The sequence below is a fragment of the Neomonachus schauinslandi genome, chromosome 7, assembly GCF_002201575.2.
Source record: "Neomonachus schauinslandi chromosome 7, ASM220157v2, whole genome shotgun sequence".
Taxonomy (NCBI): Eukaryota; Metazoa; Chordata; class Mammalia; order Carnivora; family Phocidae; genus Neomonachus; species Neomonachus schauinslandi.
Window position 1 is genome coordinate 90,009,404 of NC_058409.1, and position 23,838 is coordinate 90,033,241.

The following is a 23,838-nucleotide window of genomic DNA, read 5'->3' on the forward strand; positions in this document are numbered from 1 at the left end:
CCAATAGATAAAGATAGAGAAAGGCTGTAGGTATCCCAAACCTAATTCCAACTAGGAAGAAACTTTCTGCTCTACTAGACCTATTATAAAGTTACAGTAATTAACATAGTGTGGCGTGGGCACAAGAATAGGCAGACCATTGGAACTAAATAGAGAAGCCAGAAACAGACCTGTGTGTATTTGAACACTTAAATACTGACAAAGGCAGCGTTGCCGATCATTGAGGAAAGGTTGGCTTCCTCAGTAAGTGGGGATCTTTATGGGGGGGGGAAAAAAGAATGGCAACTAACCCCTGCCTCACACCATACGTGTAATCATTTCCAAGGAAATTAAAGACCTAAATGTAAGAGGCAATAGTGTAAAAAGTTTTAAAAGATAAAAATAGGGGGCAAAAACTTTATAATCTCTAGGTATAGAAGGATTTTTAAAGACACAAAGTACCAGCCATTAAAAGATTGATTTATTTGACTACATTAAATTTAAGAACCTCTGTTCATTGAAGAACACAGTGAAAACAAAACTTGGCCAAATACTGCCACATATACAAGCATTATCAAGCAGCTCCCTAAACAGCCTCTCAAGTTGTTCTGTAAGCTTATTGAAACACCAGCTGTCAGTCTGACACCACTTTGCATGGACATTTCCTCGAGACAAATGGAATGATATCCCAGTGCCAGGATCGGCTAATCCCACCCTGGTCTGACATTTAAATCCCCTAGAAGAAACAGAACACAGAGGATTCAGAATCCTAGACCCTGGGCACCATTTTGGAGGATGGACTTGACACGTTCTTTTCATGCAAGGGCCAGAGTATCTGAGAATATTTCTAGAATATCCCTCATTTCACCAGTAAAGAATATCATTTCTAACAGCTGTTGTGCTGGTGGATAAAGGCTACAGTGTTGGTCAGAGGTCAAGATAACTGAAGCCATGAAATAGCCTTTTCTAGAGTGAGGACTTGTGATCAGAGTTCTTTACCTGCCGAAGTGTTCATTTCTGATGAAGATTGAAATTTTTACTAACCATCATTGGGGTGTAGCTTAAATCTAACACACACATACACATACACACACAGACAGACACACACATGAGTGTGTTTGCCCATACTGTGGTATTTTGAACTAAATGATAGGCAGTCTAATACAGTGTTTACCAGACTCCAGCCATTTGAGACCTCCTGTCAAGATGTTTACTGTATACTACCACCTGTATTATTATTATTAAAATTAACTCACTTTTTTAACTTCTTAAAAATAATACATTTTAGAGGAAATTTTATAATACATCATAATATAAAACTGCTAAAACTTGCCAAAAATAAAACAGCAATGAAACAATAGCAACAAAGGATATGTCTTTAAGTCAAGCCAGCAGCTGCCTGCCTACCCAAAGCCCGGAACTACCTGGTCCTGCTCTTTTTCTTTTTTCTTTTTTAAGGTTTATTTATTTATTTTAGAGCGTGTGCCAGTGAGGACTGGGGGAGGGGCAGAGGGAGAGAATCTTCAAGCTGATCCCCCGCTGAGCACCGAGCCCCACGCGGGGCTCAATCCCATGACCCATAAGGTCATGACCTGAGCCAAAACCAAGAGTTGGATGCTCAACTGACTGAGCCACCCAGGTGCCCCAACCTGGTCCTGCTCTTAAAGAGACAAGTTAGAAAAGCTTTTTCTTCCAGGAGTTTCCCAGTTTTAGGTCTTATGTTTAAGTCTTTAATCCATTTGGAGGGGATTTTTGCGTGTGGTGTCAGATAAGGGCCCAGTGTCATTCCTTTGCATGTGGATGTTGTTCTCCCAGCACCATTTGTTGAAGAGACTGTCCCTTTCCTGTTATATGTTCTCGGTGCCTTTGTCAAAGACCAGTTGCCTATATGTGTGGATTTATTTGAGGGCTCTCGGCAGTGATTTCATGGATATGATACCAAAAGCAGAGGCAACCAAAATAAAAACAAACTAGTGGGACTACATCAAACTAAAAAGCTGCACGATAAAGGAAATAATCAACAGAGTAAAAAAGCAACATACAAAACGGAAGAAAATATTTGCAAATCATATATCTGTCAAAGGGTCAATCTCAAATATATAAAGAACCCATATATCTCAATAGTAAAAAAGCTAATAACCTGATTTAAAAATGGGCTAAGGCCTTGAATAGACAGTTCTCCAAAGAAGATACACAAATAACCAACTGGTATATGAAAAACTGCTTAATGTCACTCATCATCAGGGAGCAAATCAAAACCACAATGTGATATCACCTCACATTTGTCAGGATGGCTATTATAAAAGAACAAAAACAAAAAACAAGTGTTGGTAAGGATATGGAGAAACTGGAACACTTGCATGCTGTTGGTGGGAATGCGAAATGCAGCCCCTATGAAAAACAGTATGGAGGTTCCTCAAAAAATTAAAAATAGTGCTACCATATGATCCAGCAATCCCACTTCTGGGTATACATCCAAAGAAATTGAAGTCAGGATCTGGAAGAGAGATTAGCACTCCCATGCTAGCACTATTCCTGATAGCCAAGATGTGGAAACAACCTGAACGTGGTATATACCTACAACAGAATACTATTCCGCCTTTCGAAAGGATATTCGACAATATGTCACAATGTGGATGAACCTTAAGGACGCTTTACGAAGTGAAATAAGCCGGTCGCAGAAAGATAAAATCCCACATGATTCCACTTACGTGATCTGAAATACTCAAACTCAGAATCACAGAGCAAAATGGTAGTTGCTGGGGGCTGGAGGGACAGAAAAACGGGGCGTTACTAACCAACGGGTATAAAGTTGCGGCCAAGCAAGAAGAGTAAGCTCTAGAGATCCACGGTACAACACCCAATAATACTGTATTGTGCACTTAAAATTTGTCACGAGGATAGATCTCGTGGTGAGTGTTCTTATCACACTGAAATAAAATTTTAAAAATATAATGAGAGAAAAGTGGTAATTCGCTGGGGCATTCATTTTAAAGTTCAAGAGGGTTGAAAGAACTGAGAAAACCCAACTCCCTCACTAGGCGAGGCATTGTTATTTAGCAGAGCCATCTTGCTGGCTCTAGAATCACCTCCCGGAACCACTACACTACTGTACTTGATTAATACAGTACCGAGAGACAAAGGGTTAATGTTGTCAAGCAGCTAGTGTATGATGGAAATCTTAAAGCCACTTCCTCACTTATTCTGTAGCACAACCTTCCAAGGTGGGTGTTTGTGATTTCCATTTTACAGATGAGCAAACTGAAGCTCAGAGAGGTGCTGGGACATGGCCAGAGCGAGAATCAGGAGCTGGGGCTATCTGACCTTTTATCATGACTCTCAGCAAACAGGACTCGTTCTGCTCACGTCTCCTCTCATCCCTGCATCGACCAGCCACATCTATCCAAAGGGCCAGGATTCTCTCCGGGACAGAACTGGGTTTTCCTGGAACTGTGGTTCTTTGTTTTTACTGACCGAACACAAGACAATTCTGGAGTATTTCAGAAGCAGAATTATTTCTCTGCCCCAGGTCATGTTTTTATGTTAGCCTGTCCTTCCAAAATGAAAGGGGTAAACATCAAAGCATTCAGTGCCGCCTTTTATTAGTAACTTGGCTGTATTTTATGGTTTAGGGATTTGGCTTTTACTTCCTAGGAATTGCTCAAAACCAAAAGGGAACTTGGCATTGTCAGGAGGTTTCCGTGGGCCTCGTTGTCCCTTCCCTCACTGGTCCTTTTGGAGCCTCTGATCATTTCAGCAGGGAGCACCCCGGGAGGCCCCCCGTAGGTGGAGCCATGGCCACCTCAGGGCCCACCCTGCTCTCCCTCATGGCATTGGTCCAGGGAATACTTTCAACCAGGCATCAGGGGCTCCCCAACACTATCTAGACCTCTGGGAAGGTGCAGGAGGAACAGCCGCATACCCCTGCCTTCTGTGGGTTCGGGGTGGAGGAGCTGGAGTCGGCCAGCCCTGGGCTCTCCGGTCCTACCTACTTCACCAGATCTTCCATTTCCCCATCTCCGAAATGGACCAGCCCTCCCAGGATTGCATGGAATGACACAGACGAACGCCTTCTGGGAGCCGTCGAGTGCTGAGCCAACATAAGGGAATGGTGTTCTTGCAGTCTGGGGGCAACCGCAAGATTTCTGCACACAAAGCAGCCAGGACACACCACGGTCCAGCATATAATCAGCTCCTTCATTATGTGGTTCTAACTGTACGAACTGCAGGATTTCAGAGGAAAGAGAGACCAGCAGGGGCCCCCAAGACGGCAGCTCGTCCCAAGCAGAATGAATCCTCCAAACCAGAAAGAGAAGAAGGTCAGAAGCTAGAGGCAGGGGAGGGAAGCGCCTGCTCTCTCCCTCTTGGCCTCTCTGCCTCTGGCCTGGAAAAGATCAGTCCCTGGGGATTTGCTGCAGAGCAGGAGCTACTTCAGTAAAATCAATGAGCCACAAATAGCAGGCCCTTCTGGGGTGAAGAGCTTGGACAGTGACTAGGGAAATCACCCTGCTAAAACAAGTCCACCGACCTCACGTCTTCTTCAGCTTTAGGTATGAGACAGCTCGAACCTGGGGCTCTGGCTTAAAGTCAGAGCCGGACTCAAAGGCCGTATAGGGTCAGCTACCCAGGTGACCATCAGTGGGTGAATGAATAAACAGGATGTGGCATAGCCAGGGACGCCTGGGTGGCTCAGTCGTTAAGCGTCTGCCTTCGGCTCAGGTGTGATCCCAGAGTCCTGGGATCGAGTCCCACATCAGGCTCCTTGCTCAGTGAGGAGCCTGCTTCTCCCTCTCCCTCCTCTGCTGCTCCCCCTGCTTGTGCTCTCTCTCTCTCTGACAAATAAATAAAAATCTTTAAAAAAAAAAGAATGTGGCATAGCCATAGGGTGGAATATTATTCAGCCTTGAAAAGGAAAGAAATTCCAGCACCTGCTACAGCATAGATGAACCTTGAGGCCGTTAGCTAAATACAAGCAGCCTGGCATAAAAGGACAAATACTGTATGATTCCACTTATATGAGGTACTTGGAGTAATCAAATTCATACAGACAGAAGGTAGAACAGTTGCCAGGAGCTGAGGGAAGGAGGAATTATTTAATAGGTACAGGGCTTCAGTTTTGCAAAATAGAAAGCATTCTGGGGATGGTTCCCTAACAAGGCGAATGTACTTAATGCCACTGAACTGTATGCTTAAAAATGCTAAAGATGATAGGGTGCCTGGATGGCTCAGTCTGTAGAGCAGGTGACTCTTGGTCTCGTGGTCATGAGTTCGAGCCCCACATGGGGCATGGAGCCTACTTAAAAAAATGATTAAGATGGCAAATTTTTTGTGTTATTTTACCACAATTAAAACTTTTTATTTATTTATTTATTTATTTATTTATTTATTTATTTATTTATTTATTAGATTTTATTTATTTTGACAGAGAGAGCATGAGCAGGGGGGAGGGGCAGAGGGAGGGGGAGAAGAGGCTCCCAGCAGAGCAGGGAGACCCACGCAGGGCTCGATCCCAGGAACCTGGATCACGACCTGAGCCAAAGGCAGACACTTAACCAACTGAGCCACCCAGGCGCCCCTAAAACTTCTTAAAAATCAGAAAAATAAGTCAAAATACCCCTGAAACCTTGAGGAAGGGACCACTGGAGACCCCCATCCGTCTCTCCATTACTCCATCGTATGCCAGGAGCAGCGTTGGAGCACCACTTTGCAGGGGATGAATGGGAGGTGAGCTTATAGACGTTTGTTATCTAGCAAATATAGGACATGTTTTTTTCCACTCCCAACTCACTCAACACTTGCAGGAGGCTCATGAGAGGCACGCCGGAACTGAGGCCTTCTGTGGAGAGGAGCAGAGTCTTGCCTCCCTCCAGAGCAGGAACTGGTGGGCTGAAATGTCGGGCAGAATTGCCCATGCTCTTGACGTCTGGGCATGTGCGCAGGTGCGCTCCCTGCACAGAAGTTTGTACGAGAATGTGTGCATGACGCAGCTCTCCTGCACTGAGATCTGCATCCTCAGGCCCCGGGCCAGAAGGGGCTTAAATAAAGATCTGTTGAACTAAGCTGTTTATTCATGATGGAGCTTCGTCTTAGTTTCATATTCTTTCAGGATCGGGATGTACCCATCCTTCTCTCATATTGGACACAGACACCAGTGCAGTGCTGGGCCCAGAAATCATGTCTGTTGCATCATTGAATGGGTACCTGTTGGGAGATGAACGGGCATAACGAATGCCTAGTCCCCGTAGTGCCCTCCACCCACTCCTTATCCAACCTGCTGGCAGACACCTGAGGCTCCTTTAACTGATGAGCTAGGATGGCACATTAATATGGACTGGGGCAGTGACAGATGCCAGATGTTTCTAGCCCTCAGTAACCTGGGCACTTCTGACCTCTACCCAGATCATAAAGCAGTGCCCTCACTGTAACACTGCAGCTCTGTGAGTTAAGACACGCATGCAGGCATGTTGGAAACCAGCTTAGCGTTCACCAGTAGGCAGCTGGGTCAATAAAGTACGATACATTTGTGCAATAGACACCCTCAAGATCCAGTAGACATGAAGCCATAGAAGAATAATGACATGGCATGAAGTCCCCAGTTTAGTGTTTTAGATAAATGTATACATATTCTTTGCTCAGATATGCCCATAACATGTATGTGCACGCCTGTGTGTGTGTGTGTGTGGTCCCCAAACCAGCAGCAACACCAGGGAACTTGTCAGATATGCACATTCTCAGGCCCCACCCCAGACCTACTGAATCAGAAAATCTGGGACCCAGCCGTCTGATTTCACAAGCCCCCCAGGTGATTCTTATCATACCCAAGTTTGAGAAGCCCTGACTCATGGCGTTCCTGACACCCCTCTCCTTCCTTTGGACTCATTTGTGTCTCTTCTCCAGGCCCTGATCCAGCTGCCCCCCTATATCTCTCAGTGTGATGAGGTGCTGCAGTTCTTTGAGACAAGACCCGAGGACCTGAATCCCCCCAAAGAGTAAGTTGGTGTGTGGACTTCCCTAGAGTGTGCCCTCACGGCCAGCCCTGCTCCCAGGCCGGGCCCAAGAGGAATTGGAGTAGAGCAAAGTAAATAATTCAGCTTGACCACCGTGATTGAGCCCTTATGGGGCCTTGCTCCATGTGGCCCGCACAGGGGAAGGAAGCTGGCCTAGGGTCGCTCCTGGAATCTCCTACACGCCTGCACGTACGAGGCACGCGTGGAGAGTGGTGGAAGCGGGAGCCTAGATGCCCTTGGGGTGGGGCCTTGCCCACAAGGGTGAAAGTGCTCGTGACCGTGAGGGATATGGATGAATGAATGACAAGACCTGCTCGAGGTCTCAGCGCTCGTGAGTGACAGGGCCGGGGCCAGAATTTGATCCTGGTCATCCAGGGTCTAACACTGTCCCAAAATGTTCACCCCAGCCCCTGCAGCAGACAGAAAACACTGCCAGGTGCCTGTCTCTGCGTAGCCAGTGGTCCCGGCAGCCCAGGCGCGCTGGAGAGACTCTCCCCCCAGCCTGCTGGCTTTACACATCAGGAGTTGATGGCACCGATGGCCCTGCCCGCCCGAAACACTGACCTACACATAGCGCTTATTAAAAAAGTTTAATTGTGGGGGAAACCACCATGCGTGTCTGCGGAGAGAAGAGTTCTCTGTAATGGAGCAGTCGCAGGGCTGGGGGTGGGGTGGGGACCAGCCCACAGGTGCGGGGCGGTCTGGGGTCAGAGGGGCCAGAGCCAGCACCTGTCGGGAAGGGCTGAGAAGTGCCAGCCAGGCTCTTGGGCCAGAGAGACAGAACAGGTGCAGGCGCACGCACGCACACGTACACACAAGTAGAACAGCCGCTAAAAATACAAAACGTAGCCTAGACTATACCAAAGAAAGTACAAAGTACCAGCTGTGATAAGCCAACAGCATCCTGCTGGAGTATATGTATCTAGTTCCAAGAGACTTCCTGTAAAGAAGGAAAAGGTTCCAATCTCTGTGTCCCTTCCCTGCTATATGACTTTGAACAAGTGTCTTGACTTCTCTGAGCTTCTGTTTCCTCATCAGTAAAGTGGTCTTGGCTAACCTCGATCCCATCTTGGTTGTGAGGATTAAACACCATCCTGCCTGCAAAGGAGAGCCTGGTGCATGGCAGGTACCTACCTGGTGAGGCCTTCCTGTCTTTAAGCCAGGCTTTGACGTGCAAGGAAGGTGGGGAGGTTGCTGAAGGCCCAGGGGATGGCTCTGGGGCCACAGCAGGCAGTCAGTCTCAGGTGGGCCTTGGTTGTTGGTTCAGGGAGTAATGAAATAGCAATGAAACAGCTGGTCCCTTGATCAGGATCCTGAAGCTCATACCTGAGTTAGGGCTAAAGATGGAAACTGGGGGGTCGTTCCCAGCAGTCGTTAGGGAGACAGAAGATGGATTCCAAATGGTGCTGTTAAAGGAAGGTTTTTTTGCTGCCATGCATAGGAAAACTTGGGACCGTCCCAAGCATGTCACACAGAGAAGATGATGTGCCTGGTGAGCCCACACATGCTGCTGCTTGATCCCAAGAGCCCCCCGCTGCCCCTAACTGCCGGCTCTGGCCAGGACAGCAAGACAACCAGCAGGAATATATGGCAGGCAGGAGCCCAGGACTTCAAGGAGCCCAGACCGTGGCTCAGGTCACAGGCCTTGATGGCAACTCAGGCAGATGGTGCTTTACACAGAGGCAGCCTTGAGGGACCTCTGTGGGTGTGTCTTGGAGCTGGCCGCTAAGGAGACTTCACCTACAGGCCAGGCCAGGGTTTGGTCAGGAGAGTGGGCCCCAGCCGGGCTCCCTGGGTTCTGATGTTGGGTGAGGTTGGCATTCTTCCCATTCTTCATCTCTCTGGGCCTCCGTGTCTCCACCTGTGAAATGGAGTAACCCTCGAGGATTATTATGAACGTTCATCAGGTGGGTCCAGATACAGCACTCTGACCAGCACCCTGTACCCAGTAAGTGCCGGTAAACGTGAGCTAGATTATTCGGCTGTTGCTCTCACCGTCCCCCGCACAGGGGCAATGAAGTTTAGCCCCACTGAGGTAATGCGTGGCCAGGGGACAGCACAACCAACCAGCGCAGCCCAGCACTGGGGCCAGGCTCTGCTGCTCCTCCCAGGTGCACAGCAGTGCAGCCCCAGGCTCAGGGGATTGGCTTAGCCCCCTCTCCCTCTCCCATGATGCCCGCGATGACAGGGACAGGGTCATTACATGCTGGTGAAAAAGCCGGCCTTGACAATCAGGCTGAACTTGACATTTCTCCGAAGAAGATACACAAGTGGCCAATAAGCAGAGAAGAGAAGAAGCTGCTCAGCATCGTTAGCCATCAGGAAATGCGAATCCAAACCACAACCGCTGGAATGGCTAGAACCAAAAAGCAGAGAGCAGTGAGTGTTGTCGAAGATGTGAGGAAACTGCATTGGTGTGCGCTGCAGGCGGGCTCATAAGATGGTGCAGCTGCTATGGAAGACAGCCTGGCAGTTCCTCAAAAAGTGAAACCGAGAGTTACCATGTGACCTGGCATTCCGTTCCAGCATAGAACCAAGAGAAATAAAAATATACGTCCACACAAAAACCCGTGTCCACATTCACAGAAGCAGGATTCGTAAGAGCCAAAAATGTGGAAACAACCCAGTGCCTTCAGCTGATGAACACATCAGCCAAGTGTGGTTTACCCACACAGCGGGGTTTTATTCAGCCATAAAAAGGAATAAAATACTCATCCATGGTACAAGGTTCTTGGCCCTTGAAAACATGCCACCCGAAAGAAGCCAGTCACAAAGAGCCTCGTACTGTATGATCCCATTCATATTAAAACGTCCAGAATAGACAAATCGTTAGCATCAATAGCAAATTAGTATTTGCCAGCAGTTGGGGGGAGTGCGAACAGCAAGTGACTGTTTCTAGGTACAGGGTTTCTCTTTGGAATGATGAATATTTTCTGGAATTAGACAGTGGTGATAATTACACAACCTTGTGAATATGCTAAAAACCAGTGAACGCTGCACTTGAGAAGAATGAATTTTATAGTGCATGAATTATAGCTCAATTTTTAAAAATCAGGTAGATCTGGGTTCAGCTTGCACCTTGCTAGCTGTGTGGCCTTAGGCAAGTTACCTAGCCTCTCTGGGCCTCATTTTCCTCATCTAGAAAATGGGCATTAAAAGAGTACTTCTTTCCAAGGGTTATTATAAGTATTAAATGAGTGAACTAAAAGTACCCAGCCAGGGTACTGGCACAGGGTAATAACACTTAGTAATTATTAGCTGATGTTACTACTGCCACACCATCTGTCTCAACCCAACCATCCGGTCACCTCCCTTTTCCCTTTATAATATAGGAAACCTTTTTACTAATGGGATGCTTTATTTATAAGTATTTTGTAATCCCTGATTTGTAATATTGTATTGGTAATGCAGTTGTGTGTATAAATTCCGATGTGGCTGACAAATACAAGGGAGTCGGTACTCTTTATTCTGTATGAATCCTAGCCCACAGTAGTGTTCTCTATGTCACAGCGAGAGAGACGTGTTTTATTTACTGATATCTAGACTTCTACCCCGTTTTCGTGCGTTCCACTTACACTTACCGCCGAGAGCTTTCTGCTCCATGAGTACAGCTCAGGGCAGCCCTAAGAAGTGGGGCAGGGCCTCTGCTGTGCCTGCCGAGGTGGGCATCAGGCCCTGTGCAACATGGGGGCCTAAGGTTGTTTTCATACTGCATGCCCCCACATCAACCCCTCCCTAGGGCCCCCTGCTCTGCAAATAGAGTAGACATGCTGGTCCCCGGGATGCTAGAGCACTTACAGGGCAAAGGGAGAAGAATAAGAGGAATTCTTTCTTTTTGAAAGAATCTGGGTCCCCGGGGCTGCCTCTGATTGTGTTCATTCACTGGAGATGTTGTGGGATGGAGAATCTCAGTTTCCTAATGGAATAACTCATGTCACCGTGTAACCCTACTGACTCGTTACTCTCTCCCACCCCCTTCTTTCCTGTGCAGGGAGCATGTTGGGAAAAAGAAATCTGGTAAGAATATTTTGCATTTTCATTCTTTCAATGTTCAACATACCCCTGCTGAGCACCTCTGATCACCAGGCCCTGGGCACTGCCTGAGGAATACAGCATGTGACTGGGTGGATGGATGGATGGATGGATGGATGGATGGATGCTTGGTTGATTGGTTGATATTCCAGCCTGTTTCCCAGAAAAAGAATTAGAGGTTGTTGCATCCTATACCAAAAAGGTACAGACTGGATAAGACCTGCTATCTTTCCCTGAGAATGCCTCAGAGGAGTAGGGGAGCCCGACACCCCCTGACCAGATGTAGGGGGTTAGGTACCTCTTCTCTGCTGTAGACAGAGGAATGTGGTGCCTCACAGCTGAGAGCATTCTTCCCAGGTGTTGGAAGGGGTCAAAAAAGAAGAGACACTGGGTCTTGAAGAGTGAGCGGGAGCTTTCCACAGAGCGAAGGGCGGCTGGGGTTGAGGAGAGGTGCACAGGTGGGGGCCCAGCCTCCATGCTTCCCTTAGTCGGCCACTGTTCTGGGCAGTAATGGCCACCCTTTCCAGCACCTCTGGCGCTCACTCCCTTCTCCCGAGCATCAGTGCCCTCCCTTCCCAGCCTCCCTTCTCCACCCTGGAAGGCACAGCTCTTCTCTCTAGAGCAATGATGGAGAAAGAGAAGGTGGGGATTCGGGTATGCACAAAGGAATGACTCAGTCTTTGCAGGCCTGGGGTTGACAACTTTAGATTCACAACAGTCTGACCTTTCCTTCCAGCAACCCAGGATTATCCGCCCCCACCCCATATCTGCAAAGTCCCCTGCCCACAACCCCCACACCTACAGCCAGCATGGTCTTCAGAGCTTCCAGAAGTCTAAGTTCTTGTATGCATCTAGGACTCCGGGAGGATTGAGAGCATTGATAATGATGTAGGGAAAGAGGGGCCAAGCAGAGATCCTGGATGTGAAAAAGGATGCCTCCTCTCATGGCCCTCAGTTCTCTCATCTGTAAAATGGGGATAATAATAGTAATCTATCTTGGCGGATTATTATAGGATTTATAGTAATATGTACAAAGCACTTAGAACAATGCCTGGCATATTTTAAGTGCTGCATGTTTACTGCTGTCTTTATACTGCTACCATTAATTCAAAGCACATGGGCGTCCCTGTCCAAATTCAATGGCTCTGGTCCCTTTACGGCTCCCTGGGTACAAGGCCTATGGTCAGCTTTATAGGGCCCCGGCCATTCTAGCAAGGAAGAGTGGGGAGGAGCTGGGTCTCTTTCCCTCAAGGTCTGGCGTCTGGAACGAACGCCCTCCTTTTCCCAACCAGTCTGTTTACAGCTCCACTTTCGGGTTTAATAGGTACTGGCCGGGGCTATGGCATCCTGTTAAAGCTGCAAATGGTCCTTGAGCTCTGAGCATAATGATATGTTTCTTAGAAAAGAACAGAGAGGAGAAGAGGCATAGCCACTCTTGGGCAGGTCACAGAGTTTCTGGCTTTGAGTGTGCAGAGACATTCCTGGAGGGAACAGCTAAAGGAGAAGAGGAAAGAGACAGCTCTGGTTTGCAAAAACCAAAGTGTCCGGTCAGAACAGGCTTGATGAGGGGACTGGTCTAGAGAAGTGAAGAGGTTCTAATTTGTGGTGACGACTGTTACATCATTCACCTGCAGTGATGGGGGATGGATTTATTTATAGTTCAGCTGGATGGAAAATAGCATCTTTCTTCATTCAGGCTAAAGACCCATGCTGGAATTAGCCTTATTTTCTTATCTGACCTTTGAACACTTCCTTTGTGTTAGAACTGGCCTTCTTGATTGACTGTGAAAGGGATTTAAGGTTGACAGCCCAAACCCTGAGATTTCTGTGCCAGAACTCTGAATTGGAGAAAGTTCATTTGTCTCCAAAATTTGCCAGCTGGCTGGCTCCTGCAGACTTGGGCTAATATGGGCTCAACTTTTGCTCATCCAGCAGGAAAAAGTCCTCCCGCCAAATTTAAGAGGTCATCTGATTATTTAAAGAGCATCTTTCTTCTTGATTTTTCTACCCTTTACTTATTTCAGTATCCTCTAATTTACTGGCTCTTTCAGCAAGACTGGCAGTATAGTGAATTTCTGGAAAGAAAATCCTACTTTATCATTACTCACTGTATTAGTCTGGCTTGGGCTGCCATAACGAAGATACTGTTGAATGAGTGGCTTAAACAACAGAAACTTATTTCCTCACAAGTACGGAGCCTGGAAGTCTGAGATCAAGGTGCCAACACCATCAGGTTCTGCCAAGAGCCCTCTTCCTGGCTTCTAGACTGCTGCCTTCTCACGGTGTCCTCCTATGGCAGAGAAAGAGCAAGAACAAGCTCTCTGGTGTCTCTTCTAGTAAGGGCACTGTCCCCATCGTGGGGGCCCCACCCTCATGACCTCATCTGAACCTAATTACCTCCCAGAGGCCCACCTCCAAATGCCATCCTATGAGCGTTAAGGCTTCAGCATATGAATTTTGGAGGGACAAAATGCAGTCCATGCAGTTATCTTTAAAATTCAAGACATGTCATCATGAATAAAAACATGCCCGTTAGAAAATTCTGTGGTACCTTGGGCACTGTACCTCTTGAGAATATTTTATAGCACTTCCTCAGTATTAAAATCACCCTTCCACTGTCAGATTTCTCTGCTGACCTGTTTGTTCTCTTATTCCTGCTGGACCACAAGAATGACGTTCCTTACATAGGAATACTTAGATGTCAAGCTTGCAGCTCCTAGTACTTGGCTACCTGCGTCAACTTCCAGGTATTGCTATTACTACGCATTATAGAGCTTGGGCGCAATATCACTGTCCACCAGTAGGTGTCTCCACCTAGCGCCCAACTGGCCTGAAGCCTAGTTTGAGAATCCTGGTCAAACGAATGACGTTTTCATGAACTGAGTGCTCTGGGTAAAATGAAGGCAGAAGAACTGGTGCTGGGAAAGCAGCCCCAAGCACTCTCTTCCAAACCACTTAACGGCAGGAACTTCCGTGTAAAAAGCTGCTGTCCTAGAAGAACAAGGAGAGGTCGGACACAGACGTGGCCCCTAGCGAGTCTTGGAGGAAGTGCGGCCCCGAGCCCTGGGCTCAATAGCAGATCTGCTCGCACCAGCCCAGAGTCCTAAACCTTGCTCCCTGACCTCCGCATTGCCTGCATTGGTGTCTCGTTTGCAGTGAGTCCCGTGATTTTCTGATTCTGTCACTGCCCTTCATTCTCCCAAACCCCCTTGGCAGCCTGGTTGGGAGAGTTGGTGCAGAAATGAGTAGATCAGTCCATTGATCAGAATCCTGAAAACTGGATGTGGTACAAATGTACCACCATCAGTTGTTCAGACTGAGTGGCAACAATGAGCTTTCTGGACCAAGTAACCAGACTTGACCCTGACTCCATCAAAGCTCTGTCCCTGCTTAGAGGCAAGAGGGAGTCGTCTTGGTTGCCCCTGAGATGGACAGGTGCCTGCTTTAACTGTCAGCATTGTGTGCTCTTAGGAGGAGGCCTGGAGCCATGCAAAGCAGAAGAGTTTCTAGAATTTTCCCTTTGTCGATTCACTCCACAAATATCCATTGAGTGTCTGTGCTAAGTGCTGGGAGGACAAGACAGACACAGTTATTGATTAAATGTTTATTAAGTACCTACTGTATGCCTGACAGTGCTCTAAGCCTCTAGGGAATGCAAAGGTAAACAAGATGTGAGAAGTATTCTTACAGTCTGGTAGAAAAAATAGATGGTAAACAAAATAAAATATTATAAGTGCTCTAAAGGAAGGCATTTAAATTTATTTCTGGGGCAAGAAGTCCTTTAAAGGTGAGTTTTAGAATATTCATTTTTTTTCCTTCAGATATTTATTGAGCCTAGTAGGTGCCATCCACATTCTAGGCCAGGGGTTGGCAAACTTTTTCTCTAGTGGGCCGGATAGTAAATATTTCAGTGTTTGCAGGCCACATACAGTCCCTGTCAGTAATAATAATAATAATAATAATTTTTCCTCTTCCTCTCATTCTCCTTTACAACCCTTTAAAAATACAAAAGCTTTCCTGGAGTGCCTGGGTGGCTCAGTCAGTTAGGCATCCAACTCTTAATTTCAGGGTCCTGAGTTCAAGCCCCACATTGGGCTCCACACTGGGCGTGGAGCCTACTTTAAAAAAAAAAAATCTTTCCTAATTCCCCTTGCACCAAAACAGACCATGGGCCCGTGAGCCTTTGGATAGGGAATCCAACAGTAAACAGGAGACTGGGTCCCTGCACTCATGGGGCTTATGTTCTAGAGTGGAAAGACAGCAAGGAAACAAGTAAATACACAGAATCTGTGATTTTTTTAAACACTGTGGTGAAATAAAACTAGGTGAGGCACTCAACCCCACCATATAAATTATACAGAATATTGCTCTTGAATTCGGGACTCTCCTTTTCTTGCCTTTATATACATTAAACGTATGTGAATCTTAAAAAAAAAAAGCTAGGTGAGGCAGAGCAAGGTGGTCAGAGAAGATCTCGTTGGTGAGATGCCGCGGGAGCGGAAACCTGAACCGTGCCACCTTGGGGAGTGTGCAGAAGAAATGACCAGAGGGCTTGGGCGGGGCCCCGTAGGCCACTGGGCTTTTCCTGAGTGAGGTGGAGCCATTGCAGGGTCGTGACCTTTGAGGAGCACGATCTTACACAGCTTTGGAAAGGATCACTGTAGCTGCTGTGTCAAGACCAGATTGTGGCAGTCAGGGCTGGGGCAGGAGACCAGTTAGGAGGCTAAGATTAGGTGGTCCCCACGTGAATGCAGGGGAGAGGAGAAGGCATCCCGAGCAGAGTGAACAGCCTATATGCAAAGGCACCTTCACGCTTTCCAGTTTTATAGGTACGCCAGGGGTAAGGTGGCCAAAAGACAAGACCGTAAAGGCCAGCAGAGCCCAGGTTGTAGAGAACCTGAGGGCAGTGGGGAGCCATACCAGGTGCTGAGCAGTGAGCAGCGTGGTCAGAGTAGCATTTTTGGAGCGAGCACTCTGCAGTATGGAGGACACCCCAGAGGGGCAGGATGGAGACCAGTTACACATGCCGTTCCCCCACCACCACCATCCCAAAGAATCCTCACTCAGACCCTGGTGCAGAGCATGCGGCTCCGTGAGGAGGGGAGAGGAGTCAGGTGACGGGATGCTATAAAGAAGGTCCACTCGCATCAGACCTGTGGCTGGGTGAGCAAGAATCCAGACCTGCCTCCAGGTGGCAGCAGAGAACCCCCCCCAGGCAGGAGCGCAGCTGACCCAGCCCCCTGACCTCGTGCGGGGAAGACCTGGGCACATCTCTGCGAATTCACCTGACTGTGTAGTGGCTGCTTTTCTCCTGTCTCTCCAGTTCTTTCTGTCGGGTTGAGAGACAGGGAAGCACAGTTGCCTGGAGACAGCCCACCTGAGTGCCAGATTAGACGGGTAGCTGCATTCCTGGCGTTGGGATCCCTAAGGCAGGCTGTATCCTGGGATGAAAGCTATAGACGCTGGTCTCTACCTATTGCATCCCCTGGGGACATTGTCCCCAGCTCGCAGGGGCCAGGAGCCTCCAGCAAGCCAGCATCTGCCTCCGCTCCCTCACGTGATGGGACCTCTGTGGGCACAGTGCCTGGCGGTTCAGGACACCGTCGACACTTATGCTGTCAGGAGCTTCTGATCTCATGGGGGCAGCAGGGGGGCAGTAACCAGCCTGCTCAAAGGCTACTCCCGAACGGCTCGAGTGGCTGGGCTGGCTGGGGTGCACTGTCGTGCTGGAGGCCAGGAGGAAGTTAGCCCTGCAGCCTGACCTTGGGGGAGGTGCTGGAAAAGGAGAGAAGATAGCCCAGAGAGACGCAAGGAAATCAGACCCAGCCTGACTGGCCCCGGGGGGTGCTCGTGGGGACCCATGGGGAAGGAAAGCAAACGGGCCTCAGACCACCCTTCCTCCCCTAGCATCTTTTCTTTCCTCACCTACCCGCACCGTGCCCCCACCACACCGGAGAGCCTCTGAGCCAGGTGGACCTGGTTCAAGTCCCGCTTTGTCACCATCCAGCTGTGGGACCCGAGGCAGGTCACTTGATGTCTTGGAGCCTCTCTTTTCTTGTCTATTAAAGGGGGGTGGCTGTACCCGCCTTCCAGGGTGGTTGCGTTGACATAGTTTATGTATGATGTGTAGCCTGTGATGGGCGTTCATGCGAGGCTCCTTCCCTCCTGACCTGCTCCCGAACCTTCGGTCTACATCTCCGTCTCTCTTCTCTGCTCTCTTTCTCTGTTCCCATGCTTTCTGCGCCCAGGGTGGCCCTGGGCCCCTCGCTGGCTCCTGTTTCCCTCCGTTATCCTCAGCTGGGAAGAGCCAAGACTCGGTGACACTTCATCCTGCTACAATGGCCTATTCTGGTTTTCCACATCAGAGATTCAGAGCACATGGTTCTAACAAAGGGCTTTTGTTCTGCTTCTGGATGCCAGAGGCTGGGGTGCCCTGGCATGCTGGTGAATAACTTCACAACCAGCTTTCTGATCAAGAGCCCTGCTTTGTAGCATTTGCCAGTATCCATGGTGTAAATACTCCCGCTGTGGCCAGTTTCAAGCTACCAGCAGGGCGTCACCCGATAGAGCTGGGAAGGGGTGCGCAAAATTGCCAAGGGTGAGCTGGCCCTTGCACACCACTCCGTTACTGGGTGTGTTTGGACACAGAAATGTGGGATTTCCTGGATATTTCAGTTGCTTATGGAAACAATAAGAGGGAATACTGTGAACCAGGACTTTCACAAAACCAGGGCCCTGTGGCCACAAATGTCAGGCTGCCCTCCCATCCCATTCAGTCTGCTACTCTCAAAGGGCTGTTCCCTTCTCTTCGGAGTCTCTGAACTCAGATGTCCCTTTACATCACCCATATTGTAGGATGTCTTCCTTTATTAATCAGGTGTGTCTTAGTACTCAACCAGGACCTCACAACTCCAGAAGGCACCGTCCACATTGCATCCTGTGGAAACAGCCTCTCCTGGAGCACCTGTCCACGCCCTTCTCTTCCCGCTGCCACTGCCCTGGTCCAAAGCCACCATCGTCTCCTGCCTGACAAACCCATGACCTTCCATCTGGTCACCTGCTTTCTTTCTTGCCAGCCTCTAATCCACGCTCCATGTGGCAGCCAGAATTATCTTTCTAAAGATGTAAATCTGCACTTGTCATTCTCTCTTAAAGGCCTTTAGTGGCTTTCTCCTTGAGGGTTAAAAAAAAAAATCCAAACTTCTTACCTGCCTGTTCTGACCCATGCTTAGCTGTGTGTCCTCATAAAGGACTGTTCTCCTCGCTCACTGGGCTCAGCCCCCTGGCCTCCTCCCAGGCCCCTTCCTATCTGAGAGTCTGCCTGCATCATTCTTTCCCCATTCTCTCATGTCTCCTATTCATGTCCCCTTCTTAGGGAGGTCTTGCTGACCACCCCATTGAATGTGACATCCCCTTTCCCGATCATTCTTGGTCCAGCATCCTAGGTTGTCTCCAGCAGTGCAGCTATCAAAAACCAATACTTACATTATCCTGTATACTTAGGATTATATAGATCTGTTCATGTGTCTGTCTCCCCAGCTACATGAAGTTACTTGAGATTGGGAGTCATATCTGTTTCATTCACTTTAGTCCCCCCCAGCACCTAATAGAGTGTCTGGAATATCACTGGTGACTTCATGAATTCATAGATGAGTGATTTTTGGATGGATGGATGGATGATGGGTGGATGAGTAACGGCAGAGGGATGAATGGATGGAAGGGAAGATCGATACGAGTGAATGCACTTTCCCACTAGGCCGTCAGCTTCTTCAGGGCAGGTACCATAATCTTGACGAACTCTGAATCCCCAGTGGCTCACAGAGTGTCTGCATTGAATAGGCACTTGGTAGATTTTGGTGGTTGCATGAGCAAATTAAGAAAATAATGAATAGATGAGGTGACCTTTGCGATAAATCCTATAATAGCTTCTTTCTGTCTTTGAAGTGTTCTCCTGACCCACCCTACTCCCCGGGCTCCTGCTCCTTCATGTATGGGGTGGTGGCTAGAGGTGACATCTGATAAGGTCTTATATCCACAGGGGGTGACCTGACCTCAGTGGACCCCATGGTCCTGGAGCAGTATGTGGTGGTGGCAGACTACCAGAAGCAGGAGAGCTCGGAGATCAGCCTCAGCGTGGGGCAGGTGGTGGACATCATCGAGAAGAACGAGTCAGGTAGAGGAACCAAGCCACCTCCCTCCCTGCCCTACACTGTCACCAAGCCCCTGGGACAGGAGATATTTGGAAACACAGAAACTGCAGTGGCTGACCTGAGCTGGGCAGTTTCCACAGATCTAGCTGACACCCTCTTAGAAAGCTACCCCTGTTTGATCACAGGGCTCAAATATCCCACTTGGTCACAACTCACCAGCATCCTGTTGGATCAGTTGTTATTGATTTATTCTGAGGGTCGCTTTTCATGAATGTGTCTTCTGGTTGCAAAGCACTTGGAGACATGAGTCCAGCATCCCACTGGAAATTTGCCTTTGGTTACCACAGGAGTCTTCGTGAAGGCTCCATCAGCTGTGGGCTCTGATGGGATGGACACATCACCTGTCATCACAAGGAGCCCTGGTCATGTACACTGGCCAGGTCTGGGACAGAAGGTGGTATGATCAGACACTTAGCCTGAGTTTCCATCTGAACTCTGCATTTCACAGCAGTCCAGCTTGCTGCTTCTCTCTGGCCATCCATTCTCTCATATGCAAAATAGAAAAAGCTTCAGGGCACCTGGGTGGCGCAGTCGGTTGAGTGTCCGACTCTTGGTTTTGGCTCAGATAACGATCTCGGGGGGTCGTAGGATCAAGCCCTGTGTCAGGCTTCACGACCAGCCCAGAGTCTGCTTCTCCCTCTACCTCCACCCCTCCACCCCCCTCCCTCAAAAATAAATAAATAAATCTTTAAAAGAAAAAAAATAGGGCACTTGGGTGGCTCAGATGGTTAAGCATCTGCCTTTGGCTCAGGTCATGATCCCAGAGTCCTGGGATCAAGTCCCGCATCGGGCTCCCTGCTCAGCGGGGAGCCTGCTTCTCCCTCTGCCCCTCTCTCTCTCTCTCTCTCTCTGTCTCTTAGGAATAAATAAATAAAAGAAAAGAAAAAAAATAGAGGGCGCGCCTGGGTGGCTCAGTCATTAAGCATCTGCCTTCGGCTCAGGTCATGATCCCAGAGTCCTGGGATCGAGCCCCACATCGGGCTCCCTGCTCGGCGGGAAGCCTGCTTCTCCCTCACCCACTCCCCCTGCTTGTTTTCCTGTTCTCTCTGTCTCTCTCTCTGTGAAATAAATAAATAAAATCTTTAAAAAAATAGAAAATAGAGAAAGCTTCTACTTCAAAGAACTGTTACAAGGATCAAATGAGATGCTACCTAGCGTGTGCCTACACCTAGGCCCAGCACACAGTAGGTCCTCAGGAATGTGGGTTTCCTTTCCTCTTGCCTTCCTTAGCCACAGAGCAACCACTGGCACCACTGAAGGCAAAGAGCAAGGAGTAGCGATGAGCAGATTCTCTCCAGGAAGAAGTGGCATAAACCCACTGGCTTCGTTGTGCCTAAAATGTGACATTGCCTAATAATATCATTAGCAGGCCAATGTCTGTGACACCCCAGTAGCTAGTTATGGGCCAACAAATAGAGAGGAAAGACTATGTTTGCAGCAGCATCTGGATCATGTTACCATTAGTCATGAGATCAGCATTAGCCAACCAAATTCTTTAATTAATACAGCAACTGCCATCCCGCATCACAGCTGAAGAAACAAGACTCCAAGTACTGTGCTTACTCACCCAGGATCTCACTGACAAGTTACAGAGCTGGAAGTCCAAACAGTTCCAGCTGGCTCCGAGGCCAGGTGACTCTCTAATTCCTGGGAATGAGTATATACAGATGATCTAATTATTGGGAATGAGTATATGCAGATTATGGATGTGGCTAGGATGCCCCGCAGGGACTAAGGAAGGCAGCCCCTACCCGCCCCCCCCAGCAGCCTGTGTGCCTGAAGTCGGGAAGAACACGTTGCTGGGAGAAGAGTAGGAGCTAGGATGGGGTTGCTGAGGAGAAGCCTGGTATGTCCAGAGGCAGTGGAGGAAATGGGGCCCACAGAAGGTCACATCTTCCAGTGGCCAACAAACTGGCAACATTTATTTTTAATTATATTTTACTGACCCAAGTAATACGTGGACACATTCTTCTTAAAACATTAATGATAAAGTTAAAATCTGTCCTTTCCACTGGCTTCATTCAACCTTAGTCCGCTTTCCAAACCCCAGATAGACCTTCTATCAGTTTACTATGAATCCTTCTTGATAATTGTATAAACACATACACATATATGTATGTGTGTGTCTTCATGCATATGCATGTATACACATGTGTGTTTGTATGTGGTCTGTATGTCTACATGTCTGCACATGTGTGCCCATGTGTAGATGTAGAACCATATGCACACACTATATTTTGTGTGTGTTGATATAATTTTGTAGTTTTTTTAACCCCAGTGGTATCATTCTGTTACATTTTGATCATTTTGATCTGCAACCTGCTTTCTAGTCAACATTTAGCTCTTCTTATTCCTTCAATATCTACATACTATTTGATCTGAATAAACCGTGTTTTTCTCTCGCATGAACAGTGTATGCGTGCACACTGGTGAGTGTTTCTTTAGGTTAGATACGAGACATAGTACAGAAACATACGTACACAGATTTTGAATTTTAAGATCCTGCCAAGGGCGCCTGGGTGGCTCAGATGGTTAAGCGTCTGCCTTCGGCTCAGGTCATGATCCTGGAGTCCCGGGATCGAGTCCCGCGTCGGGATCCCTGCTTGGCGGGGAGTCTGCTTCTCCTCCCTCTGACCCTCCTCCCTCTCCTGCTCTCTGTCTCTCATTCTCTCTCTCTCAAATAAATAAATAAAATCTTTAAAAAAAAAAAAAAAAAAGATCCTGCCAAATGACCTGCCTCCAAACTGGCCATGACAATTTACTCTCCCCCTAGCAACAAGGAGGGATTAGGGCAGATGGTTGAGAGCTGAGACTTTGAGGCTAGGACCACCTAGGTTTGAATCCTGGCTCTGGCGCTTTCCTTGTGACCTCCCTCTGAGCCTCGGCTTCCTCATCTGGAGAATGGGGCAGTCACATGCCACTGCAGGACTAGTGTGAGGATCCAGCCTGTCAGAAGCAGATGTGAAGCGCTGACCCAGTCTGGCGCACATTGCTGTCATTGTTGTTCTGTTGTGACAGTTTGCTTAACCCCCACACAAACGCCTACAAATAGGAGTTCTTAGGAAGACATATGACATACCTTCTAGTTTCTGGATTTGTCCACCCCGTTCACTCACTCACACACATGCACACAGTTCCCAGCCACAAAAACTTGTATTTTGTTTTTTATTTTTTTTAAGATTTGTTGATTTATTGAGAGAGTTGGGGGGAGCAGAGGGAGAGGGAGAGAGAAAGTCCAAGCAGACTCCCTGCCAAGCGTGGAGCCCAATGCAGGGCTCGATCCCACCACCCTGAGATCATGACCTAAGCCAAAACCAAGAATCAGATGCTTAACCCACTGAGCCACCCAGGCGCCCTCCCAAAATTTATATTTTAAAAGGAGTGTCCAGTTGATTAAAGCAGCTGACTTCCACTTCAGGGAGGTCAAAAGCAAAGGCCTCCCTGTAAGACCAGGAAGGCTGCTCAGTAGTCTGCCCCTTCCTTCTCTTCTTTTTCGGGGTGTCCAGGGCTTGGAGCTGTGTGACCTTGGGGAACAAATCCTGTTTTTTTTTTTCCTTTTTTTTTTTTTTTTTAAGATTTACTTATTTATTTGAGAGAGAGAGAGCACGCGTGTGAGCCGGGGGAGGGGCAGAGGGAGAAAGAGAGAGAGAATCCCAAGCAGACTCCCCACTGAGTGTGGAGCCCAGCGTGGGGCTCCATCCCAGGACCCTGAGATCATAACCTGAGCCAAAACCAAGAGTCGGATGCTCAACCAATTGAGCCACCCAGGTGCCCCCAGATCCTGTTTTTCCATTTATATTCTGCAGGGCCAGTTGGGCCATGTGTTAATTTACCATTGCCGTTGTGCCCAATTACCACAAACTTAGTGGCTTCAAACAACATAATTATCCTACAGTTCTGTAGGTCAGAAGTCCAAAATGGGGCCCACTAGGCTAAAATCAAGGAGTTGGCAAGGCTGAGTTCCCATCTGCAGCTTCTGGAGAGGATCGCTTCTTTGCCTTTTCCAGTGTCTAGAGGCCACCCCATTCCTTGGCTCATGGTCCCTGCCTCCATCTTCAGAGCTGTGCTGCCCCTTTCTTGTCTCCTCCGCAGACGCGTCTCCCCCGACTTATTCTGCCCTCCCTATAATTACATGGGGCCCACCCAGATCATCCCAGATTGCCCCCTATTTTAGTTTGGCTGCTTTGCGACCTTAGTCCCAGCCTGCAACCTGAATTCCTCTGTGCCACGTAATTTACCATATTCACAGGTTCCGAGGATTAGGACACGGACATCTTTGGCGAGTCATGATTCTGTCCACCACAGGGTACGAGCTCTTTCTCTAAAGAAGGAGGGCCTGTGGGTCTGGGTGAGAGGCCTCTCAGGCAGTTACACTGCAGCCGGATTGACCCTGACATGAGCAAATGCACAATCAGTGTCTCGGCCAAGTCATTAGAACAGTGGCTTCAGCATCAGACAGCCCTGGCTGCACCTAGCAGCTCTTGCCTAAGCCGTGTGAACTTGGACAAGTCTACTCACTTCTTAGAGCCTAGGTTTCCTCATCTGTGCCATGGGGATGATAATGTGAAAATCAGACAAAATAGTGCAAGTAAAATGGCTAGTGCCTTGCA

At 48.3% G+C, this 23,838-nt stretch overlaps 1 protein-coding gene across 2 annotated transcripts in view; it reads left to right on the top strand.

Moving 5' to 3' along the window:
* SH3PXD2B (SH3 and PX domains 2B) overlaps positions 1–23,838 on the top strand; it is a 102,284-nt gene that overhangs the window by 53,447 nt on the left and 24,999 nt on the right. For both annotated transcript variants that reach the window (XM_021701250.2, XR_002480954.2), the window contains exons 5-7: positions 6,877–6,968; positions 10,978–11,003; positions 19,057–19,191. In XM_021701250.2, the coding sequence (XP_021556925.1) occupies positions 6,877–6,968; positions 10,978–11,003; positions 19,057–19,191 (253 nt within the window). The remainder of the gene's footprint in view (positions 1–6,876; positions 6,969–10,977; positions 11,004–19,056; positions 19,192–23,838) is intronic.